Here is a 15,951-nt window from a genome sequence, read left to right as displayed (position 1 = left end):
GTTGGTTATGATAGGTAAATATGGATCATTATGAAAGTAGTTTGTGAACATTATTTAAAACTTTATTCTTTTTCAGTAATCATTTCTTTTAGAAGATCATATTTAATTATTATGACATGTACTTGCTATGTCTTCAAATACTTGTTTAAGAGCATCTGTAGCTCCTTTTGATGCTTGGGCTGATTGAGGATCATTTTTTAATTGTTGTTCGATTGTTGCACGATATTCTGCGATAGCGTGCTCTCTTTGATTCGGGGGTAAATCAAGTGCTGTGTTTATAAGATTTGTAGTTTCTGGTGGAAGTTGGCTAGCAATTTCTGGGTATTTTTGTTTCATTGTGTTTAGAAACTGAGAAGATGTACATGTAGTTGTGGAAAGTGATGTCAAATAATCTTGACCTGCGACTAAAATAATGTTAATAAAAAGTAAAAGTAATATCATCTTAAAATTATAATAAATCATTTTATTTTTTTTTTTTTTATTTTGAGGGGATCACTATTATTTATATGTTTTCTCAAATTTTTAAATTGGTGATGAAAATACAAATGTTACTCCTGAAATGCATTTGCTAGTAAAACCATGCATATAGGCGCAAAAAACAAGTACAACGATGGACGTGGACACTCTAAAGAAACAAAACTGACGCCATCAGCAAACGTTCGGGTGATCAACAACAAAGGAAAATAAAAATCTGAGGTGTGACATTAAGAACGTTCATCAACTGGTACCAACTTTACGGATACGCCAACAACAACAAAAACAACAACAGCAACAGTAACAATTTTCATCATTGGTTTTTAGATTCGGTGCTCAGGGGCACTGATTTTCAAAGTCCTAGTTTTTTTTTTTTTTTTTTTTTTTTTTGTTTCTTTATTTTATTTTATTTTTTTACTCTTTCGTTCTTTTCTATTCCATTGACTTTTTTTTTATAGTTTTATTATATCAATATGTAGTAGTTCATTTATATGCTTTTTATTCAACAGAATTGATTCAAGGTATATTATTTTTTATGTTTGAATGAATTCTTTTTATCTTACGCATATATTATTGGTACGAAATACGGCAATACGACAACACCAACGGTACATCAGTACAAGCTTTAATGGATGTAGGGAATGACATTTCATTTCAAGACTCTATCTCTTCAGTAAATCAAGGCAAATATCGACAAGAAAAAACTATGCAATGGTGTATAGCAATCCTAGTGAAAAAGTGCAAACCTCATGGAAATTTGATGCTAGTACTTGTTCAACTGGCAAAAAATCATTCTGGTGATCATGGTTCAAACTTCTCCTGCTACCTTGGAATCAACAAGACCATTTAAAAAAGGAAGTCCTATCAGCTGGAATGTGGAGGAACATAATACATCGAAACAAATATCAATCCACACGATATTTGTCAAAGGATCAAAAGGCATATCGACAACGATGATCAGCAAGCAACAACACATGACAGCTATCCATTCCAAAGGATTATTATGAATCTTTGTGGACTATTTCACGGATCTGCTGGGACGCAATACTTTTGATGATCATTGGTACTTTCTCTAATACGTTGAGTTATCTGTCACGACCTCGACACAATCAATCAATGGAACTAACAAGGATTTTTTTTTATTTTGACTTTATTTTAGATATGGTGTATCTCTGGAATTGTCGATAATGGACCTTTTTTTTTTTTTTTTGCTTCAGAATTTATACAACATCTCTGATATTTATATGAAATGACCAAATGGAATTGCTGAAATATTCATGTATTATCCAATTCTTCTTTTTTTTTTTTTTTTACACAATTCTACACCACACTCAGTTACATCATACTCAACCATTTTACTTCGTCCACGTTTGATATACTGTTGGCTTCTTCTCGGATAATCATCACCAGCAACGGCAATATTATTTATCCACTGTATTTAGCTTTTGGAACAGTTCATCAATGCTTGGATATAGAGAAAAAAAAAACAATAGGGTCACCATATAAGTTTGGAATGGCAAAAGAAATCGCAAGAGCATGTTGAACTGGACGGGGCCATTCGAGTTAGTACAAACGAGATTTAAATACTATTGATGACATTCCATCAGAGGACGGCAGGATCAAGAAAAACATACATGTAGGCAGAATGAAACATTATTTAGTTTAATGATTATCTAGTTATTATTATTTATATCTTTTTGATATCTTCAATACACTTTATTCAATAATAAATACGGAATTCAAAAGTAAGATGTCGCAAAATTAGGAAATAAAATATATAGTAAGGATGGAAAATAGATGACAGAAGAAAAAAAAAAGAGAGAATGATTAATATACTGTATCATCATCATCATCAATCAATGTATTTTTGACATATTCTGAAAAAGTGGTAATGCGACATCCATTTTGGGAAAATCCTAAAACATGAAATCTGAGTCTGAACACCAATCGTTGCTTTTCTTTTACTTTTTCTTCGCTGTACGCGTCACTTTCCTTTCTTTTTTCTTCTTTTTTTTTTTTTAAAAAAAAAAACTTATTCAATTGACTTCAACTCATAATGACTTCCTCTTTTATACCTTCAGCTTCGTACGATATCTCTTTATTAAAAGATTCTCAACTATTATTGGTAAGTTGAATAACAAGAATTTTGATAAAAATTCTAATTCTTATATATTTTATTATTTCTTTTTTTTTTTTGTCAGCCATCAGTGTCCATAGGCAATGTACCCCAATTAACATGTGATCTTATCATTCATACCTTGCATTTGAAACGTGTTGGGTTCATTTCTTCAGATGCTGTGATTCCTGTAGTTGGACAATATGAAGACCAACAAGCCATTGGGATCTCTGTACCCATTGAAGGTAAGTCTCCATTTTTTTAAAAAGAGTTGGACTTTTTCCTCATCTTTTTTTTTTTTTTGATACAATAGTATATCAATCCAAGGATCGTCGATGGACAGTGATACAACAACGATCACCAACATTGAAAGGGAAAAAACAGAGTTTGATATCGACATTAATAACTTTTATTGCCTCGGCTGGTTTTTCTCAAGTGGTGATATTGACAAGTTTGGATGCGGCTCGACGATTGGATTCACAAATATCAGGGTATGTATTAATGAGAGAGAAAAAGAAATGAGAGACAAAATGAAAAGGGTTAGAGAGGAAAACAAAAATCACACAAATGTACTCATTCTGGTCTTTCTCTTTTTTATAGAATTCCTTTCAGAGTGGTGGGTGATGTAAACACAGTACAAGATATTTATCAAACAATTCAGGTTCCAAATTTGGAAATGCCTCCAACAGAACAACAACAGAAAGAAGATATTGATATGACTTCAACGTTACCACCTATGCCTGGTGCTGGTATTGCACGCTCTTTATATCAACAATTACAGGAAAAGAAAACAAAAGTCATCATGTTTTGTATGTTTGTTTTGGAAGGTGGTAAGTAATGAAGAAAATGAATTAATAGAAAAAAAAAATGGTGATAGTGATGATGATGATGACTTGACTATTTTGATTTTTACTTGTAGACAATGTTCAAGATAGTGTGGAATTGGCCAATTTACTTAATACGTATTATCATATCAAATCAAAAGGTAAGATAAGATGAATGGAAAATATTCCTTTTATAGAGATGATCAAATGGTAACATCTTAATGTTATTAGATACTGACATCAACAATTCAGGAGCATGGACGCCACCGAAAAGTTGGGAATGTTTGTTTGGGACTCCTTTCAATGCAGAAATATATCAATAGGATTAGTTTTTTTTTTTTTCCTATTTTTTTAGTTTTATTGACTCATTATTTTTCTCTACTCGCTTTGACCAATAAAAATGATCATCATCTTATTACCATTGTTCTAGATCATTGGATGTCTTATTGTTAATGACGGGGATGGCTTACAATTGAATTACTATTACTACTATTATGGAGGAAACATGGTCTTACTAGATTAGGAATGGTGACACTTGGATCCACCTTTTACGTTTAGATTATCTCTATTAACATTAATTAACCGTTATATTTCACACCACTTTTTTTTTTTTTTTTTTACAGAAAATCGGCACGGGAGTATCATTTAAGCTCTAATCATCATTTAAATGAGGCATTATATTGTTGTTCTACCATCATACAAGATTCTTTATGAGGTCCCATTTCCCATATACTCAATGATTCTTTAGACCCCCGCTGTCAACTCATTAAAAAAAAATCCAGAGAGTCGGTCTCTTTCATTTTATTATATATGACTCGGTCCTTTTTCGGTCCGTTTTCTTTCTTTGTTAATACAAGACTAACGACATCATTACTTTTTTTTTTCTTTCAATATTATTATAAGATTTCTTATGAAATAACAAAAAAAAAAAAAAAAGAATCACTTTATACTTTAAATAAAGTGGGATGATTTCTCCAGAAATCGTTTAATAAAAAAAAACAGGAGGTTTAATAACAAGACGATTTTTACCATGTGAAGAAAGTTCAACATTGTATGACTAAAAACACACGTTTTTTCAAGCCCCGGACCCACAGCCGAGACAAGGAGAAGGAGAGGAGAACACAAAAAAAAAAAAAAAAAAAAAACGTGAAGCCATAAAAAGATTGACAGCTCCCAACAATTTCACTCATATACCTTTCCAAAAAAGGCTTCACGGCGATTCAATTTACCCATTCCTTCCCTTCATCTTGTACTTTTGAGATATGGAAACTTAGAAGAATGAGATTATGCAGTGTCACCATATATATAAATATATATTTATATTTATGCTGAGGCGCCTTACTTTTTCATTTGATGTTCTACAACAAATAAAGTTATTTTCTTTTTTTCTCGGATGAATGATTGTTGATGATGGTATTATTATTATTTATTCATTTACTTTATATATGTGTGAGTAAATCATCTGTGATATAAACTAGTTTCTGTAATGGGATTAGATGATAAAAAAAAAAAAGAATGGGGTGGTCATCAGATATTATTTCGCCAAGAAAGTAATAGTATTTGACTTACATAATCCTCAATGAATCATTTGGTAAACAACTAGTTTGATGGATGATAAACAAAAAAAAAAAAAAAAAAAAAAAAAAACTTTAATTTTCTCACTTTTGGCCTTATGAATTTTACTTGTTGGATGAATAGAGAATCCATAGAACATTCATTCTCCATTACATAAATAAAATCAATTCACGACAAGTAGGATATTAAAAATAGTCTTGGCGATGCATCATGGTGATTGGTCATGATAATCATTGTAAATCAGGTGTTATAAAAGTATCATATCCCTCGGACGATTGCTTAAATAATGAATAAACAGTACCTAGAAACAGCCGAAACATGATTCAATTGGCTGCTGTCGTGCAACTTGAAATGAAAAAAAAAGCTTATTAACATTAGGATCAAAGGATTCCTTTTTTTTACCTTGCATATTATAAGTTGGGGATCACTAAAAAGGAATTAGAACATGAATCACTATTACGGAAGGTATACCTGCTCAGTTTTATATATATATGTATATATATATATATTGATCGCTTTTGATTGATTAAAAATTGATGAAGGTACCACCTTTTTTTTTTTAATATAAGGAGTAAAAAAAAAAAATAAGCGATCTGCAATAAAAAGTGGGGGATATGATCCATATGAATAATAAATGATGATGATGATGATGATGATAACAATTCATTTACAGTTAGAAATAAGTGATGTTATTCATGGTAAGTCCTTTTCCCTTTTTTATTAAAAAGACACTATAAATAAAGACATCAACCTAGCAACAACATCTCTATATGGTAATTTCCACCGTACTCCAATAAAAACCTACTAATCATTCAATGTCCGCGGTCAGTTTAGCCCATTTGATATCCAAATGAGGAAGGTTGCTATTGAAAAGAGACCAGACCCTACTTGGTGTGACATCAAACTGAAAACACAAAAAAAAAAAAAATCGAACGATATTTTTTTTTTCTTTCATTACCTTTGTTAGTTAAAGGTTCAGCCTTAGTTTTAAATAATCAAATAATCATCATCATTTGGCTCGAGCCAATTTTCATCAAAATTAAATAATAATAATAATAATATACTTTGAGGTTATATTTTTCTTCTTTTTGTTTTTGACTGGCAACTGAGCTTAAATCTTAATATTATATAAAATAAAACTAAAACCAATGTTTTTTTTTCTTTTCTTTACTTCTTTTTTTCTCTTTCTTCTTTTTTTTTTTTTTTTTTTGTTTTTTAAACTTTTTCGATTATTTCTTTTTTTTTTAAAAAAAAAGAGTTTCAGTGTTTCTCTTTTTTTTAAAATATTCTTTTTCTTTTTTTTTATTTTATCATCGATTTTTTTTTATAAACAAAAATGTTGTCTGTCAACAATATGTTAAATCAAGATCAATATATCAAACAGCAAGAAACAACAACATCCAATAGCAGGCCTTCAGTGTTGACGATTTCTCATTTATTATGTGATCCACCTACAAAAAGTCCTTCATTATCACCATCATCATCACCTTCACCGACTGATAGTTATTGTTTCCCATTTCAAGAATTGACAACTCCTCCTTTGTCAGCTTTATCATCACCATCTACATCCACCACTTCTTTACATTCCATGTTATCCTCCACCAATTCTGATTTTTCATTACACACTCGTCCTTTTTTACCAACCACTTTATTGGAAGAACAAAAGCGCCGGTCGCCTCTTCCTACCACCAACTTGTCTGATCATTCGGAACAACAACAGGAAGAAGAACAGGTGGATGATGATGATGATCAATCATCCATCATGACTACAAGTAGCAATAATAGCCAACAACGAATCAAGGCAAAACGAAGAAGAGCCAATGCAAAACAACTCTCCATCTTGAATCAAGTCTTTGATCGTACTTTTTTTCCTTCGACACAAATGCGGGCAGAATTGGGTCGACAGCTAGGAATGAGTCCAAGAACTGTACAAATCTGGTTTCAAAACAAACGGCAGGCCATGCGAACTAGGGAACGACAACGTTTATTACGGATGAAGGATGAAAATTAGATGATTTTGTTCTTAGTTTAGAAACTCTCTCCCCCCATTTTTTTTTATTATTGTTATTGTATACATTCATCTTTTCCCTATTTTATGAAAACTCCCTAATTTGGATTCATTAGAATCTATCCTCCCCCCCAAAAAAATATCACTCATTCATCATTCATTTACTTTTTTTTTTAAACTAAAATAAATAAATAAATAAATAAAAAGATCTTCTTTTATTATTGTCAATTTTATTAAATGAAAAATAGTTATCCTACATTATCCTACTATATTAAATATAAAGTTGAACGTATAGTCGGAATGATCGGTTGAAGTAGATAGGCGGTGATTTTTTATTTTTCATTTCACGATCCAATCAATTATATAAAATGACTTCATAATAAAATCAGGTCATATATAGGAAGATCTGGGCTTTTTCTGGGGTCGGTCACTAGATGAAAGAAAAGAGGAGAAAATATGGATCCAATCATCATCATTTGGAATCTTTTCTTTTTTTTTTTTTTTTTGAGTTTGGGATGATGATGATATTTTTGGATAGAGTCTAGATTGCTTATTTTGGATTTTTTTTTTTTGAATAATCATACGCGGAATAATGATACCGATCTATGTATGATTAGGTCCTTTGTGTTCATATGAAGAGGGAAAAGATCTCTCTTTTTGGTAGGGTCATTCCTGTAATTAAAAAAAAAAAAAAAAAAAAAAAAAAAAAACTATTTCATATCTATAAGAGTACATTTCCGTTGGTTTTTTTTTTATCCATACCTAAAACAGACCAAAAAAAAAAAAATCAACGGATAAATGATGCCGATCTGCGGTACCTGAATACGTGCATATGAACTTGTCCTTTTCTTGATCCATTTGCGTTTTGGTAAATCCATCCGCATCCTCAGCATCGTCATTGTCTACTTCTTATTCATCAACATACGTAAAAAAAAAAAAAAGATGTCGTCATCTTTATCATCATCATCATCATCATCATCATCATCATCATCGAATAATGGAGTAAAATGAGAACCAAAAGTGAACAGAAAGGTGATGAAGATCTTATTGTTACTATGTTCTGTGCAATATATTGACATCGGACGAAAGTAAATGCATATGTACGACGTTCCAGATTAACCCGAGATGAAGCAAATAGATGGTACCTTTTTTTTTGGGGTGATTAGGTTGGGAACTCGACGCAGGTATCTATGTGATCCTTAAAAAAAAAAAAATTGACATGATGATCGTTGTGTTCATCCAATGATGTTTATGCCCACAATGAAGATATTTCATTGGCCGAAGTTGGAATCATGACCAGATCTTTTTTTTTTTTTTCCTCAACAGTATTCTATCTTTCTTACCCGACGTGTTCAATCAATGATGCTTTTTATGAATTCAACGTGATACATTGTTCAGCAACGACCGGAATGCTTCGCAAGTAGGACAACAACATTAAACTATGTTAATAGTCTTTGGTAGGAATGTCCTCTCATGAATGATAACAACTACAACATATCGTTATATTATCGATACTAAAAAATCTTTCTTTATTTTTTTCTATTTACAGATGCTTATTTTTCTCTTAAATGTCGTAAGGTACATCATCCATCATTAGTAATGCTTCTTTCTTTGTGTATAAAGGCTTCAACGAAGGATACAACAAGGTCTCATTCCCTACTTGATGGCCATCTTTTTCACCACACGCCATCTTTCTTTTTCGACTACTGAACTAATGGCTGTTTATTATCTATGCCATCATATTACACCTGATGTGGATGACACGACACGTTTTTAACATATATCATACACAGCCAGCTCGGTTAAAACTTATTACACGGGTTTATCAAGGCTCATATGGAAACAATAAGATGGATACGATGCAATACGGATGGTAGGTCATCTTTTTTTTTTTTTTTTTGTATTGGAAGGATGGTAGGTCATCTTAACAGCTGGACTTTACAAGTGGACTTCTCCTTTATGTTTCACTGATTATCTTGACAAGTGGCTCAACGGAACAACTAGGGGAAAATCAGGCAATCACACGATCATCTGTTTAATGGACTGACCTTTATGGTGTAACTTCAACATGGTTTGTCATCAGCATAGTTTATTATCATTATAGTTTATCATTAGTATAGTTTGAATTAATGTAGTTGTTATTAATGATTATCCTCATAGTACACACACACACATATATATATATACCAATCAATAAACAATGTTTAGTTTACCCACTCATCGTCATCATAGGAATCATTGTGGAATCATTTTCGTTATAGTCCCTACGGAATCATCACCGTTATATATCCATCGTATTGCTATCATCATAACGTCATCATATCATCCCATCCTGTCATTTTGTCATTACAACATTGTAACATGAGAACATCCAATGGAGACCAACAAAAAAAAAAAGAAGAAGAAAAGATGTAAATTTTTTATTATTTCTTTTTTTTTTTTTTTTTGTATACGAATCAATATTGAAAAAGAGAGATGATATTTATAGATAAGAGGGGGTAATGGATAAACTAAATATAGGTAGCAAGTCAATATGTATATATATACAAGAGAGATAGAGACAGAAAATAAGAATAATAATCAATAAGAAAAAAAAAAGAGGATAGTCAAGTATAAAAAAAAAAAAGGAAGGAGGGGAAATGGGGAGAAGTCTAAAATACGAAGATAAACAAAGTAATATTCAAGAAAAGGAGGGGAGACTAATTTCCTCTTCTCTTTGGAGATCCATTCTTCGGTTTATGGTATACATGACACTACAACAAGAAAAAAAAATATAAGTTCAATTTCAATGAATGGATGAGTTGAAAAAAAAAAAAATAGATGGTATCTACCTTGTGAGCATGACGATACCAAAGTACACTATTTTTTCTTTTCACATTGCTAACAGACACCCATTGTTGACATTGATGACAAAGTCCTTCAACAATATCTTGATCTACCCAACGAGTTTCCAAAGGTTGCAAGAATTCTTTTCCAGATACTGAAGAAATACCATGAAAGAATTGTTTATGATACCTATCCAAAAAAAAAAATTAAAAGTCATCATTTATATATATATATATATATATAATCATTTACCAAAAAGCACTATTTTTCAATTGTAGCCATTTGCCAGGTTTGCAAGTATCACATAAACCTTCTTTGGATTGACCATTGTATCGGACCCATTGAGGAGTATACATATCTCCCACATAACGTAATTTCTGTCGTCTCGGTCTTGCTTCCACGTCATTTCTTGCTGCTTCCACATCTCTTTCTCCCATATCCGGAAAATCAGCATCACCTGGCATGACTTGACCGAGATTTTCTTCATCTTCATTTTGATCACGTCTTTTTCGTTTGGGTTTGACAGGTGGAGTGGCCATGGATGCTGCCATTGCATGAGGATGTTGTTGTTGAAGATGTTGAAGATGTAAAGGATGAAGATGAGGAGGAGGATGCATCATCATACCATTTGTATTGTTGCCGTTATTATTATTGTTACTATCCATGAGTATAGGTAACTTGCCAGGGAAATAATAACCTTGTTGATTTGATTGATAAGGATAAGGATAATAACCGGGTGGTGGTAATGGATGTAAAGGTTGAGAAGATGATTGATCAGAAGTAGCCAAAGGATGCATAGGTGGGTACATAGGACGATACATTTGAGGATGATGAGGTTGAATATGTTGCATATGACGTTGTAATTGTTGTTGTTGTTGTAGAGGAGGAGTAGGATGATGAGGATGAGAAGTATGATCCAACATTGGGTCAGAATACCAAGTTGTTGATTTGTGATATGGACTAGATATAACCGAGGATGATGATGAAGAAGAAGCGGATGGTAACTTGATAGGCTTAACTTTTAATTCTTGTAATAAAGAGGCTTGTTCCAAAAAGGTAGTGGGCATAGTTTTCCAAGTCATCTTGCTATCATATGAATACCGTCGACGTTGACGAGTGGCCTGCACAGCGTCTTCCCAATAAGAAGTACTCTTTCTATCAGGATTAGAATCTACGGACATGGTATCTTGCCAAGTTGATTCTAAAAAAAAAAAAAAAAAAAAATAATAGGGGGGAAGATAAGTAAGCTTGTTCTTGTTTCATGCGCATGATGACCATCATCATCCTTTTTATACTAATACACACAGACATATACAGATATGTATATTATACTCCTGGTCATTCTTTTTTTTTTTTTCTTTTTTCTATACTTACTTTTTTCAAGTTGAGAAGAAGGTCGAGATTGTTGTTGAGGTCGATTAAAATTAGCTAAAAGCATAGCAGCTTCAATAGAATTTCGATGTTGAGAGAGATGAATACTAAGTTTGGATTCAGCTTCTTCACCAAGTCCAAGTAAACCCAGAACTGCAGGACTACTTTTGCGTTTATCTCGACAAGCCAAATACATTGCTGCTGAATAAGTAGGTTTATCATCAACAAATGTTTCTTCTTCCTCTTCTTCATTTTCTTCTCCTTGTTGTTGGTCGTCAGATGTTGGAGAATTTGATACTTGTTGAGGTACAGGTGTATTGATAGGTTCTTCTTCATCATCTATTGAATCCAGTTTAACTTGAGTAGGTGGAAACGTAAAAGATGACTGAGTCACTTTTCTTTGACAAGAGTTTGATGCATAATGACTAGATGATACAACTTCAGTATGAGGGGGAATATAAGTGGTTTGAATATCCATGATAAAAACAAGTTTGACTATAGAATGTACAAATACAAGTAATAATAGTAAAAGTAGTATATAATGTGTAAATAAATATAAGAAAGAAAAAAAAGGGGGAAGAAGGGGGATGGAGAGTAAAAAAAAAAAAAAAAAAGAAGGAAAAGAAAGAGAGAGAAAAGGTACTTCAAAGCGAAAAAAAAACTAGAAAAAAAAACTTTTTTGCTTTTTGGCCCTTTTTTTTTTTTGCTTTGTGCTTGGTTTGGACTTTTTTCTTTTGCTTGAAAAAAGTATGTCCCCCCTCCCATTTGGATCCATCCAATCAAAAAGCATTCGAACGCGTGACTGTAGCCTCTTTTTGGCATAAATGCGCTTGTCTTTGGTGATGTTTCATCACTTTGACTTTCTTACAGCCACTTAACAAGAGGGAAGCCACCCATTTTATATCGCCGATCAATAATACTAATGAAAATAAAAAAAAAATATATTTCCTAAATATCAATGCGCATGATTTCAACATTCTCCTCCTCTTCTTTTTTTTTTTTTTTTTTCTCTCTCTCTCTCTTTTCTTATTTTTTTTCTCTTCTTCTTCTTTATGAATATTATTAATGTCACATTATATTAAACGAAAACAAATCAATTTCGATCTTTTGGATCAAAAGTGTTTTTCTCCAAGCAGGTAAAAAAAAAGCTTAAAACTAAATGTGTGAATCATCAAACTGATTTGGATGATTTCATGTCCGTCATGATTTAATTGGCTATTTTTTCAGTTCCCAATGTTCTTTGACTACGCCTTATAAAAATGAAGGTACAACAACAAATGTATGCACCAAACAAATATCCTCCTTATTTTTTTTATTTTTATTTATCTTTTCTTTAGTAAAAATCACTGTTTCAGAAAAGTCATTGAATAATGAAAGATTAGAATTAGAAGTAAGAATATTATTATTTTATAATATAGACTAATGATGATAATGGATGATTCGGTGTTTAGAAACAATTGAAACAGGCTACACAAAATGAAAAATCATGGAGACACAAATATAAACTAATGGAAAACGAACGTCAAGAATTTGAAAATTCAATTCGTGGTATTAACAAGTAAAATGGTTATTATGAAATTAAAAAAGTAATCATCTTTTTTTTTTTTTTGTTTAGATCAATACGAAAAAGAAAAAGAAACTTTACTATTAGAATTAAAAGTACAAAAGCAAAATTATATTGATAAGATACAATCCATGTCTTCTTCAATGTTACATTTACAAAAACAAATCTCTCTACTTCGTCATCAACTGCTCACGCATGGTATCACAGAAGGTTCGTTCGTTTAAAAAAGAAATATTCTATATGACATCAGCTTATTCATCTATAATAGATATTGACATGGAAGCGGATGATAGTTGGTTACTTAACTCTTTTAAAGAAGAAGCTGATTTTATTAAGGTATATAAAATATATGATTAAAGGAAGAGAATTAAAAAAAAAAGAAATCTATTCTCTTGATTTAAATCACAGACTGCTCATCAGCATGCAATGCATGAATATACCATGTCCGCAAGCCACCCACTATGGTTATCCATACAGGTAAAAAAAAAAAAAAAAAAAAAGTGATTACATAAAAAAAAAATAATCGTTTTGCATAGAAAAACGCTAATGGTTTAAAACATGAGTTATTATTACTACAAGCATGGAAGTCAACTATGGTGATGGATCAATCATTGGATCAGACACAACATAAAATGGACGATAGAACACTTAGTTATGGTTTGAAGAAAGCCATTTTTGGAAAAAATCATAAATCAATGAAGAGGAAAAGTATCATTTTTACTTGAAATAAACTTTTTTAATCATCTTGGTACAATCAATAATAAGGATGAACAGGAATGACGTGAAATATAAAGAATCAAGGGAGGTAGGAGTGATCGTATGAATATCATCTAAATAATAAAGTACACAAAAGGAACGATAATAAGCGGCAAATTCGGCTGATGCATGCACTTAGCCAATCATCATCTCTGATTTAACGCGTTAGTAGAACACGACAAACATACAAAACATAACCATTGAAAAATATATATATATAAATAAATCATGTGATCTCTCATTGTCTCTTTTTTTTTTTTTGGCGTACAAATAGTTCAAGTGTATATAGAATTCGTCATGTTTTACCCCCCTTCTCTTTCCAAAAAAAAATTTTACAATTCAAGTCCGATTTTTTTTTTTTTTAAAAAAAAATTGTTTCTTTCCATCTGTCAGCTTTTTGCTCTCTTTTTTCTTTCCTTTTTTTTTTTTTATAACTGCGAAACAGTTTGTTGATTTGAAACAATCTTAATATATATTACTAATGCCACCCTTTGAAAAAGTAAAAGTTAAAAGAAAGGATACTTGATATATATATAATTAGATTATATTAACTGTTTATTATTATTATAGTTATCACCGTCGTTGACGAATTCACCAAGTTCTTTGGACGATAAAATGGAGAAAATATCATCAACAAAAACAACAATCAGACGTATATCAGAAGATGGACGACCTAAACGAGAAATTCATCCACCTCCTTCAAAAGATTATCCGGAAACATGGACCAAGAAACCCGATCCTCGTACTAATACTGCTGAACTCAAGTTTTGTGGACAAACTATCAAAGAATTGAAAAAGTCAAAACACAAGGCTATTAGTTATCCATTCTTAGCTCCTGTTGATTATATAGCTTTGAATATTCCTGATTACCCAACTATTGTCAAACAACCTATGGATCTGTCTACGATTGAACAAAAATGGCACCAAGGCGACTATATTGATGCTGATCAGTTTGAAAAGGATATTCGTCTCATGTTCAACAATTGTTATCTTTACAACCCTCCAACATTACCTGTTTATCAAATGGCTCGCACTTTGGAAAAAATTTTTGATGATAAATGGCAACACAAACCCTGTCCTCCAACTTTACCACCAACTCCTCCACCTTCTTCTCTTACTACTACTACTACTACTACTACTACTACTACTACTACCGTTTCTTCTTCTTCTTCTTCTTCTTCGGCTTCAACAAAATCAAAAAAGTCGGTTACTCGTCGTTCTGTTTCTGCATCATCGGATACGGATGAAGATGGTAAACGAAAAAAAAAGAATGAAAAGAAAAGATTAGGTGTTTGTGTGTGTGTGTGTGTATGTATGTTTAGTACAGAGGAAAGTGGTGTTTTGTGTGTGTATATATATAAAATGAAGGAGGAAAAGGTAAGTATGAATAATATATTCTAACACTTTATTATTTATTATATAGAAGAAAGACGAATTACTGAATTGGAACGACATATCGCTAATATTGCTGAACAATTACAAACCATGAAATCAGATGGTACCAATAATAACAACCAAAAACAACGGCAACGATCAAAAAAGAAGGTCAACACAGGCAATAAACGAAAACGAGTAGAATCCAAGCCAATAAGTTTGAAACGACAAAGTTCTTCAGCATTACCAGAATTCACATTCCAGCAAAAATCTGATCTTAGTGAAAGGATAAACAATTTAACAGGGGATAAATTGACTACTGTGGTTCAGATCATTCAATCTTCAATGCCAAATCTAGATGGGGTAAGGGGACTATATATATATAAAGATATGTATTATACTAAATACTTTTTATTATTATTATATAGGGACAAGATGAAATTGTATTGGATATTGATTTATTGGATCGAAAAACCTTACATCAATTGCATGAATTTGTCACTGGAAAACGATTAACTGCACGACCATCAACAACACGTAAGCGATACTCTGAAGCAGATTCGAACCGAAAGATCAAAGAATTAGAACAAAAATTGAAAAAATTTGAAGGTAAAAATTATTTGTAGAAAAAAAAAAAAGGAAGGGATGGAATGGGTAACTCATCTTCTGTTTTTTTTTTTTTTTTTTTTTTTTTTTTTTTCTATTGCATTGTAGCAAATGAAATGTCTAGTAGTGATAGCGGAACATCTTCGGGATCAGAAACGGATTCTAGTGACTCTGACTGAAAGAAAACTCAAGATAAACATGGAACAAAAAAAAAAAAAAAAATGCATGATACCATTATTATTAGTTTCTTATTTCTTATCATAATTGTCTAGTATTCTTATCTTTTTTTTTTTTATGCTTGTATCTCTGTTTCTATTCTTTGGTATTTGATCATCATTATCTTTCATTATTATTATGTTTATCATTGTCATTATCACCATTGTGAATAAAAAAAAAAAACATTTATATAGGCTAATATTTTTAATATGAATATTAATATTATTATTATTTGGAAGAA

The 15,951-nt window shown here is 31.5% G+C and overlaps 6 protein-coding genes across 6 annotated transcripts; 4 read left to right on the top strand and 2 right to left on the bottom strand.

Moving 5' to 3' along the window:
* Positions 1-41: 41 nt before the first annotated feature.
* BX664DRAFT_339536 (uncharacterized protein) lies at positions 42-448 on the bottom strand. The gene has a single exon (XM_051546655.1). The coding sequence runs from the start codon at positions 439-441 to the stop codon at positions 103-105; it is 339 nt and encodes a 112-aa protein (XP_051397630.1). The 5' UTR covers positions 442-448; the 3' UTR covers positions 42-102.
* Positions 449-2,485: 2,037 nt separating this feature from the next.
* BX664DRAFT_339533 (PAC2 family-domain-containing protein) lies at positions 2,486-3,817 on the top strand. The gene is made up of 6 exons (XM_051546654.1): positions 2,486-2,599; positions 2,676-2,835; positions 2,904-3,081; positions 3,191-3,420; positions 3,510-3,575; positions 3,646-3,817. Exons 1-6 carry the CDS (start codon positions 2,531-2,533, stop codon positions 3,735-3,737), a joined length of 795 nt encoding a protein of 264 aa, XP_051397629.1. The 5' UTR covers positions 2,486-2,530; the 3' UTR covers positions 3,738-3,817.
* A 2,371-nt stretch (positions 3,818-6,188) lies between these two features.
* Positions 6,189-7,153, top strand: BX664DRAFT_339531 (uncharacterized protein). Its single transcript, XM_051546653.1, has one exon. The coding sequence runs from the start codon at positions 6,326-6,328 to the stop codon at positions 6,998-7,000; it is 675 nt and encodes a 224-aa protein (XP_051397628.1). The 5' UTR covers positions 6,189-6,325; the 3' UTR covers positions 7,001-7,153.
* A 2,282-nt stretch (positions 7,154-9,435) lies between these two features.
* BX664DRAFT_339527 (uncharacterized protein) lies at positions 9,436-11,799 on the bottom strand. Its single transcript, XM_051546652.1, has 4 exons — positions 11,198-11,799; positions 10,076-11,024; positions 9,829-10,012; positions 9,436-9,750 (listed from the first exon to the last, which is right to left on the bottom strand). The coding sequence occupies exons 1-4, from the start codon at positions 11,670-11,672 to the stop codon at positions 9,697-9,699; spliced, it is 1,662 nt and encodes a 553-aa protein (XP_051397627.1). The 5' UTR covers positions 11,673-11,799; the 3' UTR covers positions 9,436-9,696.
* A 460-nt stretch (positions 11,800-12,259) lies between these two features.
* BX664DRAFT_361251 (uncharacterized protein) lies at positions 12,260-13,483 on the top strand (the record flags this gene model as incomplete). The annotated part of the gene is made up of 8 exons (XM_051548232.1): positions 12,260-12,330; positions 12,422-12,459; positions 12,532-12,584; positions 12,646-12,742; positions 12,810-12,968; positions 13,027-13,094; positions 13,167-13,235; positions 13,295-13,483. 8 exons carry the CDS (start codon positions 12,260-12,262, stop codon positions 13,481-13,483), a joined length of 744 nt encoding a protein of 247 aa, XP_051397626.1.
* A 461-nt stretch (positions 13,484-13,944) lies between these two features.
* BX664DRAFT_388088 (Bromodomain-containing protein) lies at positions 13,945-15,911 on the top strand. The gene is made up of 6 exons (XM_051549436.1): positions 13,945-14,013; positions 14,085-14,766; positions 14,883-14,891; positions 14,938-15,251; positions 15,317-15,497; positions 15,603-15,911. The coding sequence occupies exons 1-6, from the start codon at positions 13,996-13,998 to the stop codon at positions 15,671-15,673; spliced, it is 1,275 nt and encodes a 424-aa protein (XP_051397625.1). The 5' UTR covers positions 13,945-13,995; the 3' UTR covers positions 15,674-15,911.
* Positions 15,912-15,951: the final 40 nt, after the last annotated feature.

Source organism: Halteromyces radiatus, assembly GCF_025201355.1.
Source record: "Halteromyces radiatus strain CBS 162.75 chromosome Unknown BX664scaffold_7, whole genome shotgun sequence".
NCBI lineage: Eukaryota > Fungi > Mucoromycota > Mucoromycetes > Mucorales > Cunninghamellaceae > Halteromyces > Halteromyces radiatus.
The sequence above is the reverse complement of the archived record's forward strand: the minus strand, read 5'-3'. Positions and strand labels throughout refer to the sequence as shown.